The following is a 13,724-nucleotide window of genomic DNA, read 5'->3' as shown; positions in this document are numbered from 1 at the left end:
GGAAAACACATTGTTAAAACTTTTTTAATGTGGTCTTTCAGACCATTTGGGGAAGAAAATAACTGGATGACTGGATGCTTTTTAGGAAAAAACACACATTTAGTGTACATACCGTTTTATAAAAGTATCTGAATTTTTTAAGACCCTAGCCAAATCCCCAATACCATACCCGATCCAGTGTTTCTCTTGTGTAGCCTCTCTTCAGACCTTGCATTGCACATCTGACTGGAATAGCTAAAATGTTGCTGTGCGTTTTCCACTTAAGTAATATTGTAGGTTTGTTATTTTCATTTCTTTTTTTAAAATTGAGGTATAATTGACATGTAGCATTATATAATTTCAGGTGTACAACATAATGATTCTGTATTTGTGTATATTGCAAAATGATCACCACAGTAAGTAGTTAACACCCATCACTATATATAGTTACAGAATTTTTTTTCTTGATGAGCACTTTTAAGATTTACTCTCTTAGCAACTTGCAAATACGCAATACAGTTTTATTAACTACAGGCATAACTCATTTTATTGTGCTTTGTTTTATTAAGCACTATGCAGATACTGTGTCTTTTACAAATTGAAGGTTTGTGACAACCCTGCGTCGAGCAAGTCTGTTGATGGCCATTTTTCCAGCAGTATTTGCTCACTTTGTGTCTGTCATATTTTGGTAATTCTTGCAATATTTCAAGCTTTTTCACTATTATTAAGTTTGTTACAGTGATCAGTGATCTCTGATGTTACTATGGTAATTGTTTTGGGGTCCCTTGAACTGCGCCCATATAAGGCAGGGAAGTTAATCGATAAATGTTTGTGTTCTGACTGCTCCACCAACACCCGTCTCTCTCCCTCTCCTCGGGCCTCCCTATTCCCTGAGACACAAACACAACCATTTTGAAATTAGGCCAATTAATAACCCTACAATGGCCTCTAATGGTTCAAATGAAAGATGAGTCACACGTCTCTCACTTTAAATCAAAAGCTACAAGTGATTAAGCTTAGTGAGGAAGGAATGTCCAAAGCTGAGATAGGCCAAAAGCTGGGCCTCTTGGGCCAAAAAGTTAGCCAAGTTGAGAATGCAAAGGAAAAGTCCTTGAAGGAAATTAAAAGTGCTGCTCCAGTGAACACAGAAGATAAGAAAGCAAAACAGCCGTATTGCTGATACGGAGAAAGTGTTAGTGGTCTGGGTAGAAGATCAAACCAGCCACAACATTCCCTTAAGCCGAAGCCTAATCCAGAGCAAGGCCCTAATTCTCTTTAATTCTACAAAGGCTGAGCGAAGTCAGGAAGCTGCGGAAGAAAAGGTTGAAGCCAGCAGAGGTTGGTTCATGAAATTTAAGGAAAGAAGCGTCTCCGTGACGTGTAAGTGCAGGTGAAGCAGCAAGTGCTGATGCAGAAGCTGCAGCGAGTTCTCCAGAAGGTCCGGCTAAGATCATTCATGAAGGTGGCCACTCTAAACAACAGATTTTCAGTGTAGACAGAACAGCCTTGGATTGGAAGAAGACGCCATCTAGGACTTTCGTCGCTAGGGAGGAGAAGTCAGTGCCTCCCTTCAAAGCTTCAGAGGACAGCCTGACTCTCTTGTTAGGGGCTAATGCAGCTGGTGACTTGAAGGTGAAGCCTGATCATTTATCATTCCAGAAAGCCTAGGGCCCTTAAGAATTGTGCTAAATCTACCCTGCTGTGCTCCATACCTGAAATGACAAAGCCTGGATGACAGCACATCTGTGTACAACATGGTTTACTGAATATTTTAAGCCCACTGTGGAGACCTACTGCTCAGAAAAAAAGATTCGTTTCAAAATGTTACTGCTCACGGTCGCCCTGACCTGGTCGCCCAAGAGCTCTGATGGAGATGTGAACGAGATGAGTGTTGTTTTCATGCCTGCTAACACAGTATCCATTCTGCAGCCCATGGATCAAGGAGTCATTTTGAAATACATCTCCTAAGGCTCTAGCTGCCATGGATCGTGATTCCTCTGATGGATCTGGGCCAAGTAAATTGACAACCTTCTGGAAAGGATTCACCATTCTAGACGCCATTAAGAACATTTATGATTCATGGGAAGAGGTCCAGATAGCAGCATTAACAGGATTTTGGAGGAAGTGGATTCCAGCCCTCATGGATGAGTTTGAGGGTTCCAGGCTTCAGTGGAGGAAGTAGCTGCAGATGTGGAAGTGGCAGGAGAACTAGAGTCAGAAGAGGAGCCTGCAGAGGACTGAACCGCTGCAATCTCCTGACAGATGGACGGGTGAGGAGCTGTTTCGTGTGGATGAACAGAGAAAGTGGTTTCTTGAGATGGAATCTCCTCCTGGTGCAGATGCTGTGACGATTGTTGAAACGACAACCAGGGATTTAGAATCTGACATAATCTTAGTTGGTGAAGCAGCGGCAGGGTTTGAGAGGATGGACGCCAGTTTTGAAAGAAGTTCTCCTGCGGGTAAAATGCTGTCGAACAGCATCGCACGCTGCAGAGAAATCATTGGTGAGAGGAAGAGTCAGTCAGTGCGGCCAGCTTCACTGTTGGGTTATTTCAGGAAATTGCCACAGCCACCCGAACCTTCAGCAACCCCCGCCCTGATCCGTCAGCGGCCATCGGCACCGAGGCCAGACCCTCCACCAGCAAAAGGATCACGACTCTCTGAAGGCTCAGATGATGGTTAGCATTTTTTAGTAATAAAGTACTTTTTAATTAAATTATGTACGTTGTTTTTTTAGACATAATGCTATTTTATACTTAATAGACTACAGTGTACATAAACATAACTTTTATATGCACTGGGAAACTGAAAGATTGGTGTGACTCTCTTTATTGCAATATTCCCTTTATTGTGGTGGTCTGGAACCAAACCCTCAATATCTCAGACATTTGCCTGTATAATTTTCTTAATTGTGATCATTGTTAATCTAACAGGATTTACCCCCATGGGAATGTTATTCTTAATTGCTGTTAATTTTCTAATGGAACTGAGTGGAAGAGATGATTATATTTATGGAAATCCATTTTGCTGGTAACTTTTAAGGAATATCTCTGTTGTACAAAATTAGAGAAGAAAAGAGTATGAGGAAAGAGATAGGGACTGTTACCAAAATTTTCCTGATTGTGTGTTGGCAAACGCTGCGGGAGGAGTGATTACGGTCTATAAATGATATACATGGCACTCTCTTCTCATTTAGTTCGTGGCCAAGGGGAAAAAAACACGGTTGTATGATTGCTACAACTTCCTTCCTTTGCTATGTTTTGAATCTTTCAGCCACCTGACGCCTATGAGATGTCATTGCTTACTTACTTAAGTAAGTAGTGCTTACTTAAGAAAGCTGGAGAAGCTTTTGTGGTTGAAAGTGGTAGAGACAACAGCAGGAGCAGATGGCTCTGTGAGCCAGCCAAGGCTGTGCTTCCCACCTGCAGGTGGTTGGTGACATCTGAGTCCCCACCTCAGGAGATGAGGAGCCTGCCTCTCGAAGATTGGGAAGGTAGTGACCCTGAAAGTATGTTTGAATTTGGGACCTTTGACACAGGTTTCCTCCAGGCATTAAGAGCAACAAGTATTTATTGAGAGCCTACAATGTGCCAGGCCACAGCTCTAGGTACTGGGAATGACTCCGACTAAAACAGACAAAAACTGCTGAGCTGTTGGAGTTTACATTCTGCCAGGTGGGATGGACAGACATAGAATAAAAGAAATTATATAATATGTTAGAACTTGCTAAGAAAAAAACAGATAAGTATTAGGGAAATTGGTTGTGCCAGGCTGGGGAAGTGATGCTTTCAATACTTCTAAGTATGGTAATTAGAGTAGGCCTCATGAGAGGGCAACATTGAGCCAAGACTAGGAGGTGAGGAAGGAGCCGTGGTGGGTATCTGAGAGAAGAGCTTTGGTGGAGGAAAGAGCCAGTGCAGGGTGCTGGCTGGGAGTGCTCCCAGTGCAGTCTAGGAACAGAGAGGAGGCAGGCACTGGGCTGGTGATTGGAGTGTGTGTGGCGGGGGGTGGGAGGGCCAGGAGATGAGGCAGAAAAGTCGTGGCGGGTGCGGCTATTGTGCTGGGCCTGTTCTCCTGTCTGAGGGACAGACTTAACTGATGAGCAAACGGCAGGTGGAGCAGGTTTGGGTGGAAAGATTAGGAATTCCATTGTGGGGAAGTTAAAGATGAGATGTCTGGTAGGCAGCTGGATAGAGGAGTTACCTGCACGTTAGAGTGCTTAGGTGCAAGTGTTTCTCCAGAGAGATTGCTGGTTGAGGAGTGTGCACATTATCACCTGCACAAGAAAAGAATCAGTTTTGTTATAACAAGCACTGGTGTTTTGATATTTACCTTTAATACCCTTATATTATTACACACACATATATATAGTTGTTTAAAAATTGACCTTATGTATATATGTGTTTATTTCTCATTGAGATAATTGTAGATTTGTGTGCATTTGTATGAAATACTGAGAAATCTGTTGTACACTTTGCCCAGTTTCTCTCAGTGGTAACATTTTGCAAAACTACAGTATAATATCACCTTGACATTGACACAGTACACCTGTCCTATCCAGATTTCCCTGCTTTTATTTGTACTCATTTGCATGTGGGTGGATGTTTAGTTCTATACAGTTTGTCACCTGTGTAGGTTCATGTCTCCACCACTACACTGAACAGTTCCAACACCTTTTATAGCCATACCCACCTCCCTCCTGTGCCCTTCCACCATATGTGTGTGTGTGTGTGTGTGTGTGTGTGTGTGTGTATTTTTTGGTTTGGTTTTGGTTGGCATTTTTTAGAGTTGTGGTAAAACACACATGAGATAACATTTACCATCTTAACCACCTTTTAAGTGTCTAATTCAGTAGTGTTAAGTATATTCACATTGTTGTGCACTGATCTCCAGAGCGTTTTCATCTTTGCAAAACTGAAACTATGTATCCATTAAGCAACAACTCCCCATATTCCCCTCCCCCGAGTCCCTGGCAACCACCAGTCTACTTTGTCTCTATGAATTTGACTACTATAGAGACCTCATATAAGTGGAATCATACCGTATTTATGCTTTTGTGACTGGCTTATGTCAATTAGCATAAGGTCTTTGAGGTTTGTCCATGTTGCAGCATGTGTCAGAATTTCCTTCCTTTTTAAGGCTGGTTGATAGTCCATTGTATGGATATACCAGTTTTCTTATCCATTCATCCATCAGTGGACACTTGGGTTGCTTCCACCTCTTAGCTACTATGTATAATCCTGCTGTGAATATGGACGTACAAATACCTCTTTGAGATCCTGCTTTCTGTTCTTTTGGATATGCACCCGGAAGTAGAATTGCCAGATCAAAGGGCACTTATATTACATTTTTAATTTTTAAGGAACCAGGCTACTGTTTTCCATAGTGGCTGCACCGTTTTCCATTCCCACCAGCAGTTGTTATTTTTTTCTTTTCTTTTTTTTTTTTTTTGATAGTAGCCATCCTAATGGATGTGAGGTGGTATCTCATTCTGGTTTTGACTTTCGTTTCTTTGATAGTGCATGATGTTGAACATCTTTTCATATGCTTGTTAACCGTTTGTATATCTTTTTTGGATAAATGTCTATTCAAGTCCTTTGCCCATTTTTGAATGAGGTTTTTTGGTTTTCATCATTGAGTTTTAGGAGTTCTCTAGATATTCTGGGCTTAATCCCTTACCAGATATATGATTTGCAAATATTTTCTCCCATTCTGTCAGCTGCCTTTTTATTCTGTTGATAGTATCTTTTGAGGGACAGAAGTTTTTAATTTTCAAGAAGTCCAGTTTGTCTATTTTTTCTCTTAATGCCTGCACCTTTGCTGTCATATCAGAGGAATCACAGCCAAATCCATTGTTGTGAAGCTTTTCTCTGTGTTTTCTTGTAAGAGTTTTATAGCATTAGGTTTTACATTTGGGTCTTTGATCTCTTTAGAGTTAACTTTTGTATGTGGTGTTAGATAAGGGTCCAGCTTCATTCTTTTGCATGTGAATATTCAGTTTTCTTAGACTATTTGTTGAAAAAACTGTCCTTTTCTCATTGAATGGTCTTGACACCCGTGTCAAAAATCACTTGACCACATATGCAAGGGTTTATTTCTGGGCTCTCTCTTCTATTCCATTGGTCTATGTGTCTGCCTTCATGCCAGTAACACACTGTTTTGATTTCTGTGGCTTTGTTGTAAGTTTTGAAATCAGGAAGAGTGAGACCGTAACTTTGTTCTTTTTCAAGATTCTTTTGGCTATTCTGGGTCCCTTGAGATTCCATATGAACTTTAGGATGGGTTTTTCTATTTCTGTGAAAAATGTCATTGTAGGGGCAGGCCTGGTGGCGCAGCAGTTAAGTTCGCACATTCCGCTTCGGTGGCCCAGGGTTCACCAGTTCATATCCCGGGGTGGACATGGCACCACTTGGCAAGCCATGCTCTGGTAGGCGTCCCACATATAAAGTAGAGGAAGGTGAGCATGGGTGTCAGCTCAGGGCGAGTCCTTCTCAGCAAAAGGAGGAGAATTGGTGGCAGATGTTAGGTCAGGGCTAATCTTCCTCAAAAAAAAAAAAAAAAGTTGTAGTTTGAATAGGAATTGCGTTAAATCTGTAGAGTTTTGGGTATTATTGACATCTTAATGAGATTGAGTCTTTCAGTTCATTGAACACAGGAATCTTTCCATTTATTTGTGTCTTATTTAATTTCTTTCAGCGCTGTTTTCTAGTTTTCAGTGAAAAGTCTTTGGCCTCCTTGGTTACGTCTATTTCTAAGTTTTGTTTTGCTGAGGGAGATTTGCCCTGAGCTAACATCTGTTGCTGATCTTCCTTTTTTTGTATGTGAGCTGCCGCCATAGCATGGCTGCTGACAGACAAGTGGTGTAGGCCCGTGCCCAGGAACCGAACCTGGGCCAACAAAGCAGAGCACGCCAAACTTTAGCACTAGGCCACCAGGTCTGGCCCTCTGAGTATTTTCTTAAATTCTATTTTTTTTTTTAAAGATTTTATTTTTTTCCTTTTTCTCCCCAAAGCCCCCCAGTACATAGTTGTATATTCTTCGTTGTGGGTCCTTCTAGTTGTGGCATGTGGGATGCTGCCTCAGCGTGGTTTGATGAGCAGTGCCATGTCTGCACCCAGGATTCGAACCAACGAAACACTGGGCCGCCTGCAGCGGAGCGCACGAACTTAACCACTCAGCGACAGGGCCAGCCCCTCTTAAATTCTATTTTAAATGGACTTGTTAATTTGTTTTTTGTATTTCACTGTTAATGTATAGAAATGCGACTGATACTCATTGATTTTGTATCCTTCAAGTTTACTAAATTTGTTTATTCTGTGGACTCTTTAGGGTTTTCTACATCATGTCTTTTGTACCCACCTTGTATTTTAATATTGTTCTGTAACTTCTTTTTTCACTTAATAAATGTTTTAAACATTTTCCCATGTTTCATTTTTAATTACAAATTTACCAAAATTTGTTAAAACCAAGTATTATTGGGCTGTACAGGAGAAGTGTTCCTAGGAACAACATACAATAGGTGAAGGCCTCAACTTCCCAAGGCTTCCATTCCAGCAGGACATGCTCATGGATGTTCCAGTCGACTGTGCCCAGTGAGCTGTCTGAGAGTAAAAGCCCAGAGACAGGAGCAACGGTCTTTGGCCGCTGAGAGCGCTGGCTACTCTTGTTTGCTTCTCTGGCCAGCGCTCTCTACTTGGAGTTTAGGTTTCACGCTTAGGCCTCCTCAGGCATCTTTCCCCTGATGTGAGGGAGGAGGACTCTGCCTGACTGTACCCTGTCAGTTAGAGCATTCATGCCTCAGTCCTCAGATCTGCAACTCCCAGAGAGGAGACACTGGCTATCTGTTCTGCCTCTGGAGAGAGTGACAACAGGGTACTATGTGTGGACTGACGAGGGGTCTAGGAAGTCTGGGAGGGGTGACTTGGAGGCAGAGCCCCGAGGAGAATGGGCTGTGGCGGGTGTGCAGGGAGAGCATGCTGGCCACAGGTTCGGAGGAGATGAGGTTGCCTGGTGGCTCCAGGGTACAGGGAGTGTGTTAATTTATCTTTTGTCTCTATCTCTGTGCAAAGAAAGGCCAAACCCTGGAAGTAGTTGGGAATGTGTCTTTATCATTATGCTGTGCCACATGAAAAGTTCTCTAACTAGTCAAGCCAGACGATCCTTTTCCTGAGCTCCACCTCAAAGAGCCCTTTAGAAAAAGGCGGTCGTTCTCACTGGGGGAATGTGAGCCACTGTTTTCCTTGGGACTGAAAGATCTAGTGCTGTAAGGAGATGGGGAGCCAGGACCATGCTGGTGGCTTTGTGTAGGCCTACCACCATATTTCATCTGATCTGTGGTGCATCAATATGCTGCCAGTTACACCAGTCATGCCTTTCGCCAAGGCGCATCCTGATCTCAGAAGTGTTCACATGTGGACATCTTATGCATCTTATGTATGCATCTTAGAAGCAACGTGATACAGCATCTTAATCTGTCTCATAAGGGGCTTGTAAGGGTGAATGTGTCCTCCCCATTTTGCAGATTAGAAAAGTGGTGTTTGGAGAGATTAAATAACTTACTCAAGGCTATATATATTGGTGAGCGGCAGAGCTGAGAATTCAACCCTGGGGTGTTTAATGCTAAAACCCAGGCCTATTCTCAACCCTCATTTCTGCCTTTCCCTGGAGCCATGAGGCCCCCTCCGACTAAACAATTCCCTTCCAGTCTTAACAACAAAAGCCCCTGCTCCACACGGCTGTGTGGAGCCACAGCGTGCATCTGACCTAGCATTCCCCTGCTTCAGAGGTAGCTGTAGCACTCCTCACTGGTGCCTTGCCGAGCCCTGTCTGTCTCCAGAGCCTCCGCTCTCTCCAATCCCAAGCTTCGCTCTACTCTACAGCATGTTGGGCTCCTTCTTGATTCCATTGCTTGTCCCCTCTACCTGAAATTCCCCTCCCATACCCTTCTGGCTGGCTTTTCCTCAACCTTGGGGACTCAATTGAGTTGTGATTTCTGTAGGAAGCCCTGGGCTAAGGCAGGTTGCTTTCTACCTGAAGAGGCTTCCGTTGCTGGACTTATCAGTGAGGTTCATGTGATTATCTGCATTCTGGGAACTTCCTGAAGGCTGGACTGAGCCTTCTACATCTTTACTTTCTCACTGCTTAGCCCACTATCAGGCTCATGGTAGACAACCGTAAAGGTGGATGAATGAGAAAACATCCTGTTCATCCTGAGAGTGGGTGTGGTGGGAGGGACTTGGGCTGTGCTTGGTACCTGTGCAGGTGAGCCCCTCAACCGGCCTGGCTTGGCTGTGTGTGCTCTTGGGGAGCCAGGCTGGCCTGTGACTTGCAGGTGAGTGATTTTCTTGTGCTTGAGGAGACATGGAATGCAGTGTCTCACAGACTTAAACAACTGAAAAGCACTCCAAGGGCCAGGTGGATGCTCCTCCCTGGTGGCCTACTCAAGACTGATGCTGAGTCAGGCAGAACGTTTTGGGTTAAAATGACAAATGCTCAGCTCAGGCTGGCTTAAGCAGAAAAGTGAATGAATTGGCATTTGTGGTTATTTCTTGTTTAACAAACTACTCCAAAATTTGCTGGCTTAAAATGATGACTGTTTTATTACTTGTTTGTGATTCTGCAATTTGGCGGGGCTCAGTGTGGACAGCTCATCTCGGCTCCACACGGAATCTGCTGGAATGGCTCAAGCAGCTTGTGGCTACAGCAGCTCACCTGGGTCCTGTGTCTGAAGCCTTGATTCTCGCTGTTGTCTGGGTTTTTTGACCCTCTCCATGTGGCCGTCTTGGGCCTCCTCTCAGCACAGTGGTCTCAGGGTGGTTGAACTTCTTACATGGCAACTGGCTTTCTCCAGAGGGCAAATGTTGAACTGCTGGACCTTTTGTGCTTAAGCCTGGACTGGAGCAGCGTCACTTCTGTTACATACTGTTAGTTAAAACGGGTCACAGGATCAGTCCAAATTCAAGGGGTGGGAAGTGCACGGGACTGAGGTGTCCAAAGCAATGGTCAGCATAGCAAGTCCAAGGGCCCAAAACAGGTCATCAGGACCTGGTGCACATGCATGCGCACTCTCACTTTCACTATGGCTCTTGCTCACTAATTTGCTTTCCACCTATAGGCTTTGCCTCATTTCCCTCCAGGCAGTGTCATCCTGACCCTCACAGCAGCTCCAGATGCACCCCCTCCCAGCTTCACCTAGAGGGGCAACACACCCCATGGTATTTAACACCTTGGGCTCTGGAGCCAGATATTTGGACTCTACCAGGCAGCTATGTAGCTTGGGCAACTTTCTTAACCTCTCTGTGTGCCTCAGTTTCCCCCATGGCAAAATGAGGATGTCAGAAGTATTTACCTCAGAGGGTGGTATGAGATTTAGAGAATGCCCTGGGCTGTGCTGCCTGCACGGTTTGAGAGGCATGTCAGATGCTCAAGAGCATGTCATGGACTGGGGAGAAGTCGGTCTGGCTTTGGAAAGGCAGGGCTCTGTAAGATATGCCCCAGCATGGCTGTGGCTCTCCTGGAAGGAGCCGCTGGCTGGGACCTCCAAGGCCTGGCCTGGGAGCCCCCAAGTGGAGATGGCAGCGCTGATGGGATTGAGGCTCCCCCACTGCTGTCCTTGCCATGCTTGGAGACATCTGCTCTTCTGAATTTCACAAGGCTCTTAGTGGTGCTAATTGGTCACTGTCCTCTTGTGTCTGGCAGGACTCCGAGCCTCGGTCTTAGCACTAGGCACCCTGGTCTCGCCATTCTTCACAGCTGTTGGAGCAGTGATGTCTGCATGGCTCGAGGCTGGGCCCACAGTCCCAATTGTCCTTTCTTGTTTCCCAAGCTTTCCTCTGAGGTACTTCTTGCAGCCCAAATGGGCGAGAAACCCACCTTCTCACAACTGCCTCCCTCCTGGTTCCTCAGCCTATGGGAAGGTGTGGCACATTCTCAGTGGCAATGTGTTGGATGCTGTGGCTTATCACACGTGGCAGCCACCTGGCCCAGGAAGGGCATGGGTGTGCCAACGTGAGCCTGAGTGCATAGGCAAGAAAGCACCAGTTTGAACACTTCCAGTCCTTCTCACCTGTGTTCTCAGCACCTATCTTCTTTCAGCTCACCATGTATAGTTTTCTGGATTCTTCCCTTGAAGATTAAGGTGGACTAATTAGAGTCTGCCCTGTCCAGGATATGGAAGAATTTTTTGCAGGCTCTCTTACCTCAGGCCTCTGTGAGTGCACTCCACTGCTGGGTCTGGCTCTTTCAGAACTGTATAGAGTGCCCAGCTGTCTTGGGGCTTGTCTTGTGAACTCTTAGAATGAAAGCTCAGAGCGGACCAGGGCTGGATTTCCTGTGTTTTGGGACAGCTTTAAGCACACTGCATGTGCTCCAGGAAGGTGGTGAGCAGCTGCTTGGCTGAACTTAACCTGTTACTATAGAGCTCTGGCTCTTGTGGGCCTGTAGGTGACCAAGGGGCTCAGAGACCAGGCTAGAGCTACCAGCATGACAGGGGCCTGTTGTGGTAGCCTTTGTTGTTTTGGAATTCAGTAAGTACTAGAGATGAAAGAACATGTGGTGTGATTTCCAAACTTTCCTAGGGTTTCTACTTGCTTCCTGAGACAAACTAGGGTGTTTACATTTGCCACACCTGCTTGTTAGTGGCCTTGCACCGCTGTTTCCCCCACTACGATGTAATGACCAATGAGAAGGAGAGTGCATTTCCACTTGTCTTTGGAAACTCATGCTTGATTGACTGTAGGGGTGTGGCTCTCCAGAAGAAGGTGAGGTGAGCTGGGTGCCACCTGGAGCCCGTGCTGACCATTGCCTTTTGGGTACCAGCATTTGATTTTCCACACTTGGATGGGAGCTCTGGAAGGATTTTCAGCTCTTAGGCAGCCACTGCCTGCCCCTGCCCTGCCCACACTTGCTGGCATGTGATTCTAGAGCTGGTAACCCTCATCCTAGTGTCCTTGCCACCTCTTCTTGGGTGACAGAGACAGTGTGTCCTCAACTAAGAGACTCCTTGGCAACAGCCCCTTGTCTGTATCAGCAGTTGCTACTGTTTAGTTCGTTGTCATGCATCTAATTTGTCACTGAACAAATATTACTGAGCCACTACTCAACAGGCCCATGCTAGAAGCTGAGGATGTGGTGATGAACTCAGCAGTGATTGACATACCTCTCTTAGTCTGGAAGCAGACCAGGGAGCCAGACAGTGCCCACTGAGCAAAGGCCCCAGGATTACTTCTACAGTCTACTGGGTTTTGAGCTCTTCTGGCACTTTTGCCAGTCTGGTCCACCTAGCTAGCCATCCAGCTTCATGGGCTCCTGATGTGGGCCTGGGCCCTGTGGGGACTCCAAGAGCTAGTAGTCACAGCCCTTCCCTTTGGAGGGACTGAATGTCTAGTTGAACATAGGGCACATACCGTGGAGGAAGTTCAGCCAGAGGAAATGCCAAGAAGGGCGACTTTCTGTGGATTTTGATGTAGCACAAACGTATGGGAGGGCTTTTGGAAGCAGAAGCATGACAGGAAGGAATGCCGGTGTTGCATCCAGCCATGGGTCCTTCCAAGCTGTGAGACAGCCGGTGGAAAAGCTGGGGCATGCTCCCTGTGTCCAGGCTGCCAGCCAAGTACAGATCCGTGGGAAGGGGAGATGGCTAGAGGTATAGCCCCTGTGACTCAGAGGTGTTGTCGTGAAGAGTTCGTAGCCTTTGCAAATATGCATCCCCAGAAGGTGGTAGGCTCCTGTCCCAGGGACCTCTCTATGACTGCCCAGGTAGCCTGTGGGCTCAGTCGTTCTGGTGACAAAATGCTTTGTCTCCCTTAGAGACTTTCACCTATTTATTGTCATTTGGTGAGTCTTCCAACAGTTTATACTTTAAAAGGTCACTCCATCTTTACTCACAAGTAAATTATTGGTAGCCTATTATTTTTTCCTAGGAGCAGTAATTAGGAATATTAGTTGAAGAACCAGTGTCTTAAAATTTTGAGTCTGTTACTATTCTCCTGTGAATAAAAGCCAAGGTAGATGTTGTGTGTGTCTTTTTTTTTCTTTGTTTCCAGGCAAGCCAATTTTTTCAGTTGATATTCACCCTGACGGGACCAAGTTCGCAACTGGAGGACAAGGTACGTTAATGGACTAACAGAGGGAACGTTCATAGCCCTGCCACCTTGCTCTGCTTCTCCTGGTTCCACAGTGAGCTGAAGAGAGAATACTTGTGTTTTCCAGTATGGATGTGATTGAGTTTAAAATGTACAGTTGTAATCTGTTATCTGAACAGATCACATCAAAATCCTTTTTTGGCTCTAGTGTGCTTTTGATGAATATTTTGGTAGTAGGTTTATCTTTCTAATTCCTATTTATTGAGTTAACATTAAAATCAGTTTTCATGCCCAAGCCCAAGCTTATTGAGCAGGGAGAGTGGCAGGTGGTCTTGTGGACAAAACCCCAGCCCCAGAGGTGAGGGCTCTGGGTCCTCATCTTGGCTTTGGCTGCGTTTTCTCATCTGAAAAAGGGAAGGAGGTGGTTAACTTACAGTCAGTCCTATAGTTATTAGGCCCATTTTCTGGGCTCAAAGGAATTCAACTGGGTTAGAAAGCAGATACACTGTGGGCAAGTAGAAATGTGCACACCATTCAAAAAGATGGTCCATAGCATTGTCAGTGTACTTCATCCAGTGTTTGTTGAAATATTGCAGTAATGTAGCTCTGTTTGGAAAGATAAAGTCATTTTTTCAGGCCAGGACGCCAAGATGTATAACTGAT

The 13,724-nt window shown here is 45.2% G+C and overlaps 1 protein-coding gene across 4 annotated transcripts in view; it reads left to right on the top strand.

Moving 5' to 3' along the window:
* LOC124226374 (protein HIRA) overlaps nt 1–13,724 on the top strand; it is a 90,123-nt gene that overhangs the window by 8,375 nt on the left and 68,024 nt on the right. For all 4 annotated transcript variants that reach the window (XM_046639557.1, XM_046639558.1, XM_046639560.1 and 1 more), the window contains exon 2: nt 13,023–13,085. In XM_046639557.1, coding sequence (XP_046495513.1) covers nt 13,023–13,085 — 63 coding nt within the window. The remainder of the gene's footprint in view (nt 1–13,022; nt 13,086–13,724) is intronic.

This window comes from Equus quagga, chromosome 15 (genome assembly GCF_021613505.1).
Source record: "Equus quagga isolate Etosha38 chromosome 15, UCLA_HA_Equagga_1.0, whole genome shotgun sequence".
Taxonomy (NCBI): Eukaryota; Metazoa; Chordata; class Mammalia; order Perissodactyla; family Equidae; genus Equus; species Equus quagga.
This window is presented reverse-complemented; position numbering and strand designations above follow the sequence as displayed.